The 17,372-nt window shown below is 38.7% G+C and overlaps 1 protein-coding gene across 1 annotated transcript; it reads right to left on the reverse strand.

Moving 5' to 3' along the window:
- Window positions 1–2,016: 2,016 nt before the first annotated feature.
- LOC122820629 (cGMP-specific 3',5'-cyclic phosphodiesterase-like) lies at window positions 2,017–14,498 on the reverse strand. Its single transcript, XM_044098203.1, has 3 exons — window positions 14,016–14,498; window positions 7,883–8,056; window positions 2,017–2,151 (listed from the first exon to the last, which is right to left on the reverse strand). Exons 1-3 carry the CDS (start codon window positions 14,496–14,498, stop codon window positions 2,017–2,019), a joined length of 792 nt encoding a protein of 263 aa, XP_043954138.1.
- Window positions 14,499–17,372: the final 2,874 nt, after the last annotated feature.

Here is a 17,372-nt window from a genome sequence, read left to right on the forward strand (position 1 = left end):
AGAAGGACTAAACTAAAATAAAACAGAAACAAGACTGATCTAAACAAAGAAAGACTAAGGAACACAGAATAATTAAGCTAGAATTAAATAATCAAAACACCAAAACAACCCAAGATCTCGACACAGCAGGATTATGTTAAATGTGTCACACTGTAAAATATAAAAAAATATACTGCCAGTGTATAAATACACTCCCTTATGAGCTGATTTTGTGGACTTGGACAAGGCGTTTGACCACTTACACTGAGAATAAAATTAACTAATTAATAGGTTCAAATCTCAAGAACTTAACCAACTCAACTTTCACATAACCTGGAAACTAGACCAGTGTAACGGTCTGGTGGCCCGCCATGCTTTACTAGCCCCACCGCTAGGGTAAGCTTCACTTGTTTATGTTTTTAGGAAAATAATAATAACTTTGAAAAAAACAACACTTTTTTTTTCCAAGCCAGACTGCAAGCGTCTCGGTTATTGAGCATTTTACTGGCAGAGCAGATTTATTCCTTAATTCCTAAAAGATATGTTTATAGAAGTAAGGTTTATAAAGCTGAACCAATCTCTGCGCGTTTCCTTGCGCACTATAGCAGTTGGATGTCTTAAGTTTATCTCAGCGGGATTGCGCATGCCTCCTTTCACTCAAACTGGACTCAGGCTGACCTATATGGATATGTACATCAACCCCCAGTGAGGAATTATGTTTCTTTCCAGAGTTTTTGACCAGTGTAAGAGTTTAGACCCCACAGCGTTAGTTCTGGTGTCGCAGCTCTACGTGAACTGCAGAAATAACTTGTAGTTGTACTTTCAGACGTGCGTTGAGCAAAAATTCTTTGTTCACAAAGAATTATGTGCAGCTTTTCCATGTCAACACGCTGCCCAGAGCCCAGCTCGGTCTGCGCTAATAAAGTTTGTGTTCCCGGTTGGTCGGAGCGTTAGTGGTTAACGGACAGCGCTACCCTCATCATGCAAGTTCAGCCCAGGGAGGAGCTATCGCACTCTCCTTGTCAGTCACACATCACGCTGGTTTTATATTATTTTATTATTATTTTTAGTATTATTTGTCTGGTTACACAATGCATCAAACCATATCAAATCCTTTGTCCAGTTAGTCAGTCAGAGTTGATGTGCGCGGCCTCATGGAGATCTGACAAACTGGACCATCCAAAATAGTTTCTGTGTCCCCTTGTTAAAAACTCAGACAGAAAGGAAGAGCTACTAAAGCCACATTAGCAGCATTAAATTGAATCTCCCGTATGTTCCACATGTCTGTGCAGTGCAGCAGATTTAATTCATGCAGGGCCGGTCCAAGGCTGTAGGAGGCCTGTAGCAGAATTTGACTTAGGAATCCCTTTTGTTGCTGAAAGCATCAGCATCTCTAACAGCTCTGTATTAGATTTAATCTGGGAGAGGGGGAGCAGTTTAATTGGCCAACCTATAAAACAATAAGTTATACTTGCAGTTTACTAATTTGTATTTGTGAACAAACAGAATTCAAACTCATAGATTAAACTCACAGCATCAGATTGTTGCTAAGGTAACAAAACAATCTAACTATGAATATTGTTCCTTCAAGTTGTACAAAGTAAACTTGCCAGCTCCTCTTACATTTAAATGTTAAACAATTTAAAATCTTTTAATTAATGTAGGTTGAAACAATTAAATCTAATTTAGCAGCAATGATCATCTCAATAAACAAATATTACATTTATGTATCTGTGGTCTGTGTTAAGATATTAGCATTTATGGGGCCCCTGAGGCCCTGGGGGACCTGATGGAGCTCCTACCAGCGGACTTAGCAAGTTTTCTGGGGGAAACCCTGCAGTGGGAAGCCAGTATTATATCTGCATGGACTACGATGATGCAGATCCACAAAGGAGCCCCTGATCCAGGCATTGTTCATTGGTAATTACACATTGTTCATTGGTAATTACAAAGAAGGAGAAGTTCTACCTCCTCATTATTCACCTTAAAATCCACACCTAGGTTGCTGAAATTGTGGCACATCTGATTTCTAGTTCATCAGTCACAGAAAGCATTGAAGAGTGTAAAGATATGCCACCTCACCTCTCCTCTGTGGTTCTTGATGGGTAGACAAAGGATACTTTGGGTTTTGTAGCCTGTGATCAGGTCAACTTCTGCGTTGAATCTTGGATCCTAGGGAGGCAGAAGTTCCACAAGTCATCTTGTTAGTATGAAGTGAGGTTACTTTAGTCCCAAACATAATGTTCTTTCACAACATGGTATGGTGCAAAATAAAACCAATACTAATAGCTGTTAAGATAAGTACGGGGCTTGTAAAGTGTTCACATCCCTTGAAGTACATTTGGGCATTTATCGCATCGCTTATCATTTATTGTGGAAAATTTCCTTTTTATTTGTTGTCACAATAAATTTAATATTATGTTGTTTAGAACAAAACAAAACTGTCCATATTGTAAGGATTTTTATTGTTACAATTTTCTCAACTGATAGTTCAGTCAGAGTATAAAGAAATACAAAAATATGATTAATGCAGTTATTGTGCGCAGCTTAGTGATATAAATCGCACTTCTTTTTGTGACTGGTGTCCTAAAGAATCATATGGGAATGTTTTTCAAGAGCAGTATTTCTGTTTGTGGGGCTATTATTGCTATCTCAGCAATACAGTTACCTCAAAAGAAGTAGTGACTAGCTCTTATAACCACTTTTAGTATCATCACAATAGTATCACAAAATATTGAGATAAAACTTGACTCCATAAGACTCACCCCTAATCTGAACTCTTTTATGTGGATTTCATGTGACAGACCAACAGCAAGTAGTATATATTGATGAATTGAAAGGGAAAAAAGATGCAGAATTTACAATTATTATTATTATTTTTTTTGTAAATGAAGGTCTGAAAAGTCTGGAATGTATTTTCCCTCAGCAGTTCAGGAGCAATGCATGTTTCCACATTTGGCTGCATTGCCAGCTAAAGACATTTTAAAGACATATACCTCTCAGTGTAATATAGTTTGGTGAATTTTGGTGAAGTTCATGTATTTTAAAGATCAGTGATTAGCAAGAAAACTGCAATAGTTGCACTCCCACTGTCATTAAATTTCAATATAACCCATCCATGTTAATTGCTCTAATGTGACAAAATGTTCAGATGGTATGAATACTTCCTGGGTTAAAAATGGAACTGGTTCCATCTCCAGCTCAAAGCACAGCTGCAGAGACCTCCTTTTGGCACCCCTGACTTAAACAAACTGCTCAGAAGTTGCAGAACAGAGGTTACACTACAGCAAATGAATGAACTGTTTGTTTAATTTTTTGACTTCTTATGTGCTGTGTGCAAACTTTAAATGTCAACAGACAGTAAGCAGAGCTTATATAAGAACAGCAAATGGCTGAACAATGCATCAGCATCAGATCCAGACGTCACCTAACTTCAACAAGCACTTCAGCGACTTACACTCACTGATACAGCTTCACTCCACCACAGAGTTTCAACCAAGCAGGCGAAAATGTAGTCCTACACAGACTCAAATCAGGATGCACGAACTCTTCTTTATGAGGAAGGGAAAAAACTGCTAGAAAGCCTACTCAAGTGCACATCCACACAACTCTCAACCAGAGACTGTTAAGAAGAAAATAGGTCTGTGTACTTATTTATTGGGTGATGGTAAGAAATGGCAGGCTTCACATTTATCAAAACATTACACTTCTGCTTGTATCTGGTATATCCTCAACTACAAGCAGTGTTGTAGTCAAGACCACCTAACCCGAGACCAAGTCAAGACCAAGACCAGAGGGCATAGAGACAGAGACAAGACCAAGACTTTTAGGGTCCAAAACAACTAGGTCGAGACCAAGAACAAGGGAAGTCGAGACCGAGTCAAGACCAAGCCCAGCGCTCCACTCTGCATGACAATAAAATGTGACATATGATTAAAAAGTGCTTCTAAAATTGATCTGGAAAATCCACATTCTCATAAAAACAACTAGATATTAATGCTTAGAGCTAAAATAAATAATTATCAATTTAAGATCTTTGTTATGTTTTGCTTCAAATCTCTGTGCCACAATCTGCGGAGGTCTCATGTCGCCCCAAACAACATAATGCCCTGGGTAGTTGCTCATATGGCCAATGTCAGAAACCACCACTGTCTGAATCATGAAACAGAGCAATCATGACCATGCATTAATGGTAAACAATTCTCACCTATGAACACTGACCAAGTGGAAAAAAGCCAGAAGTAACCAAGCAACAGGAGGGCACCATGACTGTCAATCTGTCTCCCGCTGCAAGAATCCAGGTAACGCACAGATGACAGGTGATAAATAATCAAAGCGCAATGAGCATGTGCTATGTGTGATCTATCGTTCTTGTATTTTATTTATTCGATTATTAAATATATCCATCCATCCATCCATCCATTTTCTGAACACCCGTCATCCCTAATGGGGTCGGGAGGGTTGCTGGTTCCTCTCCAGCTGCGTTCCGGGCAAGAGGTGGGGTCACCCTGGACAGGTCACCAGTCTGTCGCAGGGCAACACAGAGACAAACAAGACAAACCATCATTCACACACACACTCACACCTAGGGAGAATTTAGAGAGTCCAATTAACCTGACAGTCATGTTTTTGGACTGTGGGAGGAAGCCGGAGAACCCGGAGAGAACCCACCATGCACAGGGAGAACATGTAAACTCCATGCAGAAAGACCCCAGGCCAGGAATCGAACCCAGGACCTTCTTGCTGCAAGGCAACGGCTCTACCAACTGCGCCACTGTGCAGCCCCATTATTAAATATATATATTAATAAATTAAAACAATAGCTACTGCAGTGTGCACTGAGCATTACAAAAACAAAGAACAGTTCTCAGTGAGACTCGAGTCCTATCATTAATAGTGAAGAACGGTTCAGAAGAATCAACTCGTTCCAAGAAGAACCCTGGTCACAGCGTTGACGGACGTGTGACACAGGAGTCAACACCTCCGCACAATAACTGCAGCAAGTAAAAGCTTTTATCATCGGCCATGCATGCAACAGGTTTGTCCTGTTCAGCTAGCTTAGCCAACATAACTTCCACAGAGCTTACTTTTCTTTCAAAGTGACGATAAAAGTTGGACGTATTCCCCACCATCTCTGAAAGCGAAGCGCTGCTGAATTCACTTGTCGTCAAATGCTTTTATTAACCACGATTAGACAGACTTTATGGTTATGTTGATGTTGCATGTAGATGTTCCATATGTTATGTCTCTAGCTGTGTCATGGTTATTACTCATTGTCATCTTGTCAATTCATCTGCAGAAAAGCACAAAGGCACATTTTTATTCCATTTTAGCTCATTTTTAATTTTTGACTTTTTTTTAGTTAAAATTTTGTATTTTTCTTCAATAGCTTCTGGGATATGTGACATATTGACTCAAAATCAGTGTGAAAATGTTCTACTAAAGTGTGTGAATGAGACACCCTCATTCTCACTCAATTTTTACCCTTTTCATATTTTTTTAGCAGCTTACTAAATTTTGAAGAATTTGACAATATAAATTTTGACAAAAATTATCAAAATTTATTAACAATTGCTAAAAAATATAAAATGGGTTGAAATGGAGTAAGAATGAGTCTCCCTCATATATACAGTTTAGTAGAGGAATTTCACACTGATTTTGAGTCAATGGGCTCAAAATCACTTGGAAGCTATTGAAGAAAACATCACATTATTTAATATTAAAATTATTTAAAATATTGAATATGACTTAAAAATTTAATAGAGTGGCTTGTGTAAAACTAATTACCACTTTTTTGTGTCAGTTAGTTACAAGGCAAGGCATTTATTTAATTTGTTTGTCAGGAATGTTTGGTTTGGACAATTGTTGACAGTCCCAAAATGAACCTGTGAGCGTTTGAGGAAAGAGTGGGAGGGAACGGAAGATGCCTGAAGAAAATACAAGGTAGAAATGTAAGCATTTTGAAAACATTAATATTTTATATAAATATTTTGATCACTTATTTATGGATGAAGAGAACAGGCAACAGCAGCACTGACCAAAAACATGGACCGACGACATGAACTAACGACATGGACTAACGACATGAACTAACGACATGAACTAACGACATGAACTAACGACCTGAACTAACGACATGGACCGACGACATGAACTAACGACATGAACTAACGACATGAACTAACGACATGAACTAACGACATGAACTAACGACATGGACCGACGACATGAACTAACGACATGAACTAACGACATGAACTAACGACATGAACTAACGACCTGAACTAACGACATGGACCGACGACATGAACTAACGACATGAACTAACGACATGAACTAACGACATGGACCGACGACATGAACTAACGACATGAACTAACGACATGAACTAACGACATGAACTAACGACATGGACCGACGACATGAACTAACGACATGAACTAACGACATGAACTAACGACATGAACTAACGACATGGACCGACGACATGAACTAACGACATGAACTAACGACATGAACTAACGACATGAACTAACGACCTGAACTAACGACATGGACCGACGACATGAACTAACGACATGAACTAACGACATGAACTAACGACATGAACTAACGACATGGACCGACGACATGAACTAACGACATGAACTAACGACATGGACCGACGACATGAACTAACGACATGAACTAACGACATGAACTAACGACATGAACTAACGACATGAACTAACGACATGGACCGACGACATGAACTAACGACATGAACTAACGACATGAACTAACGACATGGACCGACGACATGAACTAACGACATGAACTAACGACATGAACTAACGACATGAACTAACGACATGGACCTACGACATGAACTAACGACGCCATGAACTAACGACATGGACCGGCGACGACGCATGAACTAACGACATGAACTAACGACATGAACTAACGACATGAACTAACGACATGGACCGGCGACGCATGAACTAACGACATCATGAACTAACGACATGAACTAACGACATGGACCGACGACATGAACTAACGACATGAACTAACGACATGAACTAACGACATGAACTAACGACATGGACCGACGACATGAACTAACGACATGGACCGACGACATGAACTAACGACATGAACTAACGACATGGACCGACGACATGAACTAACGACATGAACTAACGACATGAACTAACGACATGAACTAACGACATGGACCGAAGACATGAACTAACGACATGAACTAACGACATGGACCGACGACATGAACTAACGACATGGACCGACGACATGAACTAACGACATGGACCGACGACATGAACTAACGACATGGACCGACGACATGAACTAACGACATGGTGGAATGGATGGTCAGGCAATAGAAGGATGGATGGATAGATGGATGGATGTTGAACGGATGGACAATTCATGGATAAATGGACAATGAATGGATGGACCCACGGATGTATTTTGTAAATTGCTCTTTTTTCGTTAGTGTTATTAGTCAGTCAGACAGAGAGATAGACATACTGACAGACAAAATAGAAAATTACGACACAACAAGGATGGATGGATAGTGTCATTGTAAATAGTTTTTTTTTCAATTGGTAGCTGGAGAAATATGACCATGTAGATCACTTTACTAAAATGGTCATTATAGTAGCAAATAAGTGTGTGTGTGTATTTGTGTGTATAGTAAGGATAAAGCCTTCAAATGAGCCCTTTGACGAAATTTCACTTTCATTGGTTTAGTCTCTTGTGAGCTGTGGTCAAGACCTTTACTCTGTCAGCAAGAACAACTAATTGATCCCAAAGCAAATCCAACTATTAGAACACAGACACAAACTCATAAACCATGGTAAAAAATAACCACACATTACAAAAAAAGCACAGACTTCACCTCATATGCATTCTTGATATTGAGCAGCTGTCCTGTGGAAGCTACATGCCCCACTATCCCCTTGTTCCATTCTAGTCGGATGCAGCTGGTGGATGATTCTTCCAATGTGGATCCTTCAGCAACATCAAACAGCCGGCTGACCAAAAACTTCCTGTTGGAGCTGTCTTCACCCACCTGGAAAAACAAGCACACAATCATTCAGCCCGATTCCCAAAAGCAGTTTGTGGAGAGAGGGATGCTTCTGAAACAGGAGTTGGAGCTGTTTTATTGCAATATTCTGAGACAGACCAAAAGCTTAATCCTTGCAATTTTTTCTCTGATAGACAGTCTCTCCCAGAACAAAACTATGATCTGGGGGGTTGTGAGATCTTGGTCATTAAGATGGGTCTGGAGGAGTGGTGCCATGGGTTGGAGTGAGCCCTGCATCCTGTGGTGGTTCAGACAGATTATAAAAACTGATTTTATTTACAATCTGCCAAGAGACTTAATTCACATCAATTCTATAGGTACTTGTTCTTCTCACATTTGAACTTGCCCATTTCATACCGTCCAGGAGTAAGCCTTTACTCCTGAATGAAAAGGTTTGTAAAACCAAATGTTCTCTTGTCAGTACTCTATTGATGACACAGAAATTATTCCAGTGCCAATTGTTCCCACATGTACTGTGGGTGCCCTCTCATGGGACATTGAAAACATTGTGGGGCAAACCATTTGAGATTAAACTGATCCAGGAACCAGACTTACCAACTGGACCAATGTCCCAACCTCAATCCGAGCATATCTCAGTCACTGTTTTCACACCTCAAAGTTGTCCTCCCATTCAAATACAAGTCACACTATTGCTCGTCTTCCACATGTATGCCATCTCCACAGGTAGATGGCATACCTATGATGAGAGGTATGCCATCTCTCCACAAGCCATACCTGTCGAGTCTCCCATTTCAGCTAGGAAACTACTGTTTTTTACCCCCCTTTCCCGCTGTGCTCCCATATTAGTATTTTCCTGTAAATATCCCGAATTATGGCGCAGGACAAAAAGGCCTTTTTGCCAACCATAAAAGGACTCCTGCACCCCAGTATACTCCTGTTCAAAAGGTCTGGCTCTCATCTCATGATATTGCACTAAAATCCATGTCCCCGTTCAGGGATGCTACTCTAGGTGCACAAAATTGAGTTTGTCAGTAATTATAAATATCTTGGTCTTATTTCAGATAGAGAACTTTCTTTTGAAAAACACATTGAAGATTTATTACAGACACTAAAAATGAAGAATGGATTTTATTATTGTAATGGATCCTCAAAGCTGGAAAAAATTGATATCAGTAATATTCTTACCACTCCTGTATTATGGCGATGTTTTGCATACTAATGCTTCAACCAAATGCCTTGAGACTTTGAATGCTGTCTGTCATTGTGCTTTAAGGTTTGTAACAGGTAGCAGGCGTCTATCTGCTACCTGTTCCAAACAGGTAGCAGATAGCACCTGCTACCTGTTTCTATGCTCACAGTGAGCATACAAATCATTGTGAATTGTATGCTGGTTTGCTGCTGATGATTTGTGGCTAATGAAACATTATTTTTACTTAAATGTCTAAGCTATGTGAAATTTCTATTAAAATTATTTAAAGTCTCAGACTCAGCCCAGAACTGGTCGACATTCTCATACGAGAAAGACTTTTAACTTTTATCTATTGTAATTAAACCTATGAGAAATTAATTTAATCAAAGTATGTCATAAATATATGTGTCTGTATTCCATCTTAAGTAGGGCTGCACTGATTGCAGTTTCTGGCCAATTGCCAATCTTTAAAACGCTTGACCTGCTGGTTTTAATTTTGGTTGTTACCAATTTTTCTTTATGACCGAAATGTCCCTACATATTGCAAGAAAGTCACTGAGTTACCAACAGTGCAGTGAATATTGTTAACTGCAAATGTGCGTGATCTGGTGGGCTGGTCTGTCAATCAAACCGCTCACTGAAGAGCAGAATAGGACAGAGGCTAATTTTTAAAACTTTGTTGAGGTTTAAACCGATCTTATCAGAGGATAAAATCGGCTTCAGATGTAAGTATTGGCTGATAACCGATCACCCAAAATTAAGGAATTCGGCGCCAACAAATTGACAGGCCAATAAATATATTCTATATTAAAGATATAATATGATATAATAATAACAACACTCAGTGATGCAATAAGTGTATAGCAGGTATATGAATGATCTAATCATCAATAATATAATTTTTTCTTTTGCATGTTCCACGTGAAGGCAGCATGCAGTGTCTTGGCTCCTGCAGCGTAGAATCAGCTCCAGTCTGAACTACAGATTTTGGATATTTCTTTGTAACTTTTTTGGGCTGTTGTTAAAGTCATGCAACATCCATACATCCATCCATTTTCTTCCGCTTGATCCGGGGTCAGGTTGCGGGGGTAGCAGCTTCAGATGGGAGGCTTAGACTTCCCTCTCCCAGCCACTTGTTCCTTCTTCCAGCTCCGATGGGGGAATCTCAAGGCGTTCCCAGGCCATCCAAGAAACATCGTCCCTCTGGTATGTGCTAGGTCTTCCCTGGGGCCTCCTCCCGGTGGGATGTGCCCAGACCACCTCACCAGGGAGGCGTCCAGGAGGCATCCTGACCAGATACCCGAGCCACCTCAACTGGCTCCTCTTGACGTCAATTCTGAGCCAGTATTGCGACTGCGCGACTGAGGCTGCACATTTGTTGCTCACTGGTCTGTGCTGCGTGAATGTGATAAGCTTTTTCTTGTGTGGATTATTTTTTAAATCTGCTAATGCAAGCCAGCATTAATAGATTTGCGTATTCGTGGGATGAACTATTGGCGCTTACAAACAATGCCATGGTTGGTCTTCACCATCCTATTCCACCGGAGCTAGCTTCCCAGAGCTGCCAGTATCTCCCTGCTGAACCCAAAGAGCTTCCTGCTGACTTTGATCTACCTGATCATAACGCCACATTCAGATCTTTATTTTTAAATAAACTTTTCTGAATTCTGCTTCCTTCTTCTAAGTGTTTGCATGTGGGTCAAAAAAGTACCAAGAACAATCATGACGAACATGTAGGGTACCCCAAGGTTCTATCCTAGGACTCCTTTTATTCAATATCTATATGCTCCCACTAGCGCTGAACAAATGCTTAGAACAGATAAATATGTGGATCTGCCATAACTTTCTCCAGCTGAATAGAACAGAAACAAAACAGAACTTCTTATTTTTGGATCTAAAAGGGAAGGATCTAGAGTCAACACACAGCTTCATTTATTCCAGTTAAAAACTAGAGATCAGGACCAAAATCTAGGTATAATGATGGACTCAAACCTGAACATTAAGAGTCACATAAAGAGTCACATAAAGACAGAAACAAAGTCAGCCTTCAGGATTAAAACATTAATGTCTCAACCAGATCAGTGTCTTCTCAAGTCTGCCAAAAAATAAATAAATAAAAAAACTCAATCCTCCAGCTGCAACTGATCCAGAGCGCTGCTGATGGCGTTCACACTAATACCAGGAAGATAGAGCACACCACTCAGTTCTAACATCCTCCCACTGGCTCCCTGTAGGTCAAAGACTTTAAAACATTGTTAGTTTATAAATCACTTAGCGGTTTAGTACCACGATAAAGTAAAAACCTTACCTCAAGTTCCTGTGATTATGTAACCTGCTCTGTTACATATTAATGATCTTGATGATGGCACGCATCAAAATGTATTTTATTGGTTTCTCAATTGTTAACTTTATGGTGTTTTCATAACTTTTTTTTATTTGTAGGCGACGTGCAACACAAATAAACTTGATTGATTGATAGACTTCTTCATTTTCATCTTTTAATGTGCTTTTAACATTGTGTAAAATAAGCTTCAATATTTCAATGAAAAGTCTTAAATTAATCAGATTAATTGATTAGTTGTTCAATAATTGATAAAGTAATTGATTACTTAAGTAATCATAAATTTCTGCCCTATTTTATAAAGAAGTAGGACAAGACCCCACCCCTGACCCAGAGTAGGCCATCCACCCTAACAGCTAAAGACCCTGGTCTTGAGTTGCCGGTGGGTATTTAATAAAGCGGGCTGAACATATATGCACATTGTGTAAAAATCATGCAGAATTTTCCTTCTGCTTAACAATTAGCTACTCCTGTGGGTTGATCGATCTTATAAAATTCTAATGGAATACTTTAAAGCTCGTAACTTTAGTGTGACAAAACAGGTTGGAAGGAAAACTATTTTTGACAGAATTGGAACAGAAATAGTTACAGAGAGTGAAACTATTTGAAATGTCATGTTTGTTTCTTATTAATTGTGTCAACAAAAACAATGTAATCAAGAAAATGTTTAAACAAAGCATCTACACTAATCTCCAAACCAAACCCATGAAAAGCAACACAAGTATATTGGGTTAAAGTAATAGGCCGTGTCTGAGTGAATAATATATTCTGAATCACAGAACCCTGCCCAGTGCATTTTTAAACAAATTTTTCTTAAGCAATTCTTAGGAATCTTATGACTTTACTTAGATGAATATTCACATATGTATTTAAATAAACAAGCCTTTTCTTAAAAAGGTTTTGACTACACAACTAGAATGCTAAATGTTGAAGTAAATGATTGAGTAAATTCCTTGGATGTGATGTTTCTTCAACAATTCCATGAAATGTTTCAGTACCAGTACAAGATGCAGCTGAAGTGAAACCTAGATTTTTGTTTGCAGAAGGTTGAAATTTGAGGTATTATCTTTACGTTATTATGCCCTTTTTCAAGAAATCAGAAAATATAATCCAGAACATGTGAGCATAGTTAAATATGCAGGAACATGCTGTCCAGTTTGATCTCTGAAGTTTACCTTGGTGCGGATTGCACAGCTTTATTAAATTCTGGGAAAAGGGGCCTTGTTTAATTAACCAACCTTAAAAGCAATCAGTGATAATTATAATTTACTGAGATGTATTTGTGAACAAACAGAGTTCAATCTTAAATATTAAACTCACAGCATCAGACTGTAGCTGTGGTAACAAAACAATCTAACCACAAAGATTGTTCTTTGAATTTTTACAAAGTAAACTTGCCAGCTCCTTAAAATTTTAAATGTAAATATTAAACATGTATCATTTGAAATCTTTTATTTTATCTTTGCTAAAACCACTAAATCAAATTCAACAGCACTTATATTTTTTGTCACTTCCACCTCTTCTTCTTAATAGCAATGAAGAGTTTGTTGAACTGAAGTCAGCTTTAATGTCAATATTTAAAGTTGCTCTTGTTACAATTTCACTTTGTTTCTCTGACACCAACACCACCGTCAAACTAAAATACAACATAAATTTAAGTGAGACGGTGTCAATAATGAAAATAACAATATAAAAAATTACATAAATACATATAAACATACCTCGCTAGCTGACCCTTCCTTTCGAGGTAGAAATGAGGTTATTAAATAAATTCTTAAACTTAAATTACCCTTTTACAGCCACTTGTTAAAGCTGTGCTTTTATATCGCATCTTCTTTCTCTGGTTCCCTAGCAACATGCTGGATTCCACTCCTACTTTAACCTTTCAAAATAGGAGTCGTAATAACAAAAATATAAATAATACAAAATAAAACATGTCAACTAAAATTGTGGCAGTAAAATTTTTAAGAAACAAATGTTAAATTTGTATATCTGTGGTCTGTGTTAAAATGATATTTATAGCATTTTTGATTTGCTGTGTTTGTGGGTTTATTGTCAACAATGTTTGCCAGTAACATAAATACCCAGTAAAATTTTACATTTTCTGCCAGCTTAACATCTTTTTATACAAAAGAACGGTGGTACCACCAGTGGACCACCTTAGCAAGTTTTCTGGGGAAAACCGGGCTAAACATTCGTGGATAACCTGCACTGCACAGTAGGTTAGCAATGTTACATCCCAATACAAAATATTACAATCTGTGCTTTTGTGGCAATAAAATCATTGGATTTAAAACTTTTGAATTCATTCTGAAGGTGGTTCCAGGTTTTGGGATTCAGTTAAAAATAAGGTGTTAGAGTGAAATAAGCGTGAGCTTGTATTAATCTATCTTTTTCTATACTTAGTTAACTTAAGTAAACTTAACTTAAGAGCAACAGTCAAAGGTTCCTACCAGAAAGAGTGAGTATCGGTCTGCAGTGATCAGCTCATTGATGTGTAGGAAGATCTTATGGCAGAGCGCTGTCACATCCAGATAACTTGATACTTCCTTTACTAGCTCCAGCATTCTGGTGCAGCGGTCAACCTCCCTGCCATTCCCATCATCACCACCACCCTCTCCCATCACCGAACCACAGAGAGGGATGGGTTCCCGTTCCGAGTCACTCAGAAATGTGAGGGACCCCTCAGAGTCTTTGACCACAATGGGTCTTAGTGGGCGGTCAAATTCTGAAGCTGAGATTTTGCGAGTTGGGGTACCAGGAGCTGGGCTAGGTACGGTGGCAGGGGAGGGGCAGCAGTTGTCCAAGAGGGTGGTGAAGTTAGAAGAAGAGCAAAGATCTAAGGAGGACTGGTGGGTTCGCTGCTGGGAATAGTTTTCTTTAGGGACAGGTGGCTGGATGGTATGAGCACGCTCAGCAAACCAGGCATTCACCATTTCCTGTGGACACAGAAAGAACATGTATTACTATGCAACATATTTGGCTGGAACTCAAAGTAATTATAAGAACTGTGCTCTGACAAAAGAGGATAATGGTCATGAGTTTAGTTTGGTGAGTGGGAGGGTTGAGGAGTTCAGACATTAGACCTGAGCCCAGAGCCAAGTCATAAGTACTACTACTACTGCAATTAAAGGGCTGACTAAGGGGCCTACAAGTTCCAATTATTTTAATATTTTTGGCACATCCAACTGGAAGGATATCGGAATATCCAAAACTCACTGCTGAAATAATATTGTCCCTCCATCCATTGAAAGGCTTGAAAGTTTCTTAGTGAGAAAGAGTCACAGTATTATTGTAGAGATGCCGGTGCTTACCGTCTGACCCTAGTGTCCCTTACAACTTCTAGAATAGATGGGTCGACTTTAGTATCCACATAGAGCAATCATGCTTATACAATACAGTGGATTCCCACCTGTTTTTGCGATTCAGTATTTGTGGATTATTCTGTGGAACAAATTATTTGTGAAACATTTGACTGCATATTTTCTTGTCGTCCACAGCTTAGGAAGTGGAAACACCTAGATGCAATGCTACTTTACATGCTATTGATTGGAGCTTAAAGAGAAGTCAATCCGGAAAACAACTTGAAAATGATCACCTTATTTAAGGTGATTAATTGTCTTAATCACAACAACTAAGTAGCCTGTATGTTGCACCTATTATTAAATTAAAATCAGCATATAATTTTTAGCTTTTTTTTTTCTTTTTTTAACATTGTTAATTTCAAGATCTGATTTATAGACACCATCAACAGTAAATGCCATTCATTAGCAGGCATTTACCTTGCTCTTGATTTACTGGTCGATCTACGTTCCCACCCTCATATGGTCATGAGCTTTGGGTCATGACCGAAAGAACAAGATCATGGATACAAGCAGCCGAAATGGTTTTCTCCGTAGGGTGTCTGGGCTCTCCCTTAGAGATAGGGTGAGAAGCTCAGTCATCCAGGAGGTGAACTCCCGGATGAAGCTATACATGAGAACAGAAGCCTTTTCTGCACGCACAAGTTGCTTGAGGTATGGAACAACACAATTGGACAAGCCAGCTTCAATGTGGAATAAGATGAAGTGATCAAATGTTTGGTCTCAACAACAGACGTTATGCATGGCGGCCAAAGTGATACAAAATGATTACCAATAGAGGAAGCCTCATGTAGCTCTGCTTCTTTACTCTCTTTTATGCCTTCCCCAACATCATACTAACCATGTAATTGTTAAGAACTGCCTTAGTATATGTGCTCCAATTATGCCATAATTTGGGATCCAGACAATACCTCTTTTATCACCACTAAATTTTAAACCTCTATTTCCACCTTCAGTCAATGATGAGATTTTTTAAGTGTTGAAAAGCCACATGGTCTTTTATTCGAAAGACAGGGAAACGCTTTGATCTTCAAAAAAAGAAAAAAAGCACTTATCTTCAGATTTTAACCTACTGGCAGGCCAGTTTTTTAGATTCCTACAAGTTAGGGACTTTATTCGTGCTCTTCATTCTCTGATCATTCCTGCCTCCAAAAAGGCTGATGGACTGCTAGAGGTCAGTCCCACTCCAAAGGATGGAATATCAAAAATATGCAACCTTCTTCATGTCCAATTTGCCTCTTAGGCCTATTCATCTTCACATTACTTGGTCTGATGATTTTAACATAGAGATTGATGATGAAATGTGGCAAACTATTCTAAAATGTATTCCGTCTTCATCAATTTGTGCCCAACACAGAATTACTCAGTGTAAAGTAGTCCATAGAGTACACTGGTATAAAAGTAAACCAGTTTGAATCTTTCCGGATGTGGATTCAAGCTGTGTGAAGTGTGGTTTGGGCCCAGCCACTCTCAGCCATATGCTTTGGACCTGTTCCTCTATATCTCAATTTTGGGAATCTGTTTTTGACTCACTTTCTGTAATCACCTCGACCACAGCACAGCCTTTCCCACTCACTGCTTTATTTGGGGTTCTCTGAAAAAAACAATTACTGCCACCCCATCTTGCTGACCTTGTGGGTTTCTCACACTCCTAGTAAGATGACGCATTGGAAGAATCCTCTCCCACACACACACACACACTCACTGGATAAAAGATGTCCTTTCTTTCATAAAACTGGAAAAAATAGGTATTCTCTCAAAGGTTCTTAAATCACATTTTCAAGAATCTGGTCACCATTTGTGTATCATGCCATGTCTTTGATGCTTGATGTGACCTAATGAGTGGTTCTCCCCTCACTTTCTGTACAACAACAGCGTACATCCTTTACCTAACTCTTATAACAATTATAGAAGCACAAAATATAATAGATTTTTCTTTCTGTTTAGTTAATTTATATTTTGTTTATTTTCTGTAACCTCTGTTAGTTCTTTAGTTATTTACATTTTATCCACCTACTGTGATATGAAAATACTGGCTAGTTTTTTTGTGTGCTTTGTTTTCTCTTTGGTTTTTATTTTGTCATTTATTGGTTCGAGTTTATTATTCAAATTACTCTTTAATGTCATATTTTTAATGTCTATACATGGCATTCATTGTTGTGTTAAAAATCAGAAATACATTTTAAAAAATAAATAAAAGTAACACAAACACCAATTAGGGCTGGGCGATGTATCGAATATACTCAATATATCGCAAGTTTTTCTACTTACGATGGTTTAAATGCCAATATCACAACCATCAAGTACAAATTGTTGTTCAAATAATAAGCTTTCGCCATCAAATTCACTGTACAACTAAAAACCAGTGATCAGGCCCTGCTCTGCATCCCCAGAACCAGAACCAAACGAGGAGAAGCAACATTCAGCATCTATGCACCACAAATTTGG

Source organism: Gambusia affinis, linkage group LG18, assembly GCF_019740435.1.
Source record: "Gambusia affinis linkage group LG18, SWU_Gaff_1.0, whole genome shotgun sequence".
Taxonomy (NCBI): domain Eukaryota; kingdom Metazoa; phylum Chordata; class Actinopteri; order Cyprinodontiformes; family Poeciliidae; genus Gambusia; species Gambusia affinis.

Coding starts and splice junctions, on each gene's coding strand:
- LOC122820629 (XM_044098203.1), bottom strand. CDS start 14,498: ATGGTGAATGCCTGGTTTGCTGAGCGTGCTCATACCATCCAGCCACCT. Junction 8,057..14,015: donor ACCGATACTCACTCTTTCTG/GTAGGAACCTTT, acceptor TTGTTTTTCCAG/GTGGGTGAAGACAGCTCCAA. Junction 2,152..7,882: donor ATATCAAGAATGCATATGAG/GTGAAGTCTGTG, acceptor CTGCCTCCCTAG/GATCCAAGATTCAACGCAGA.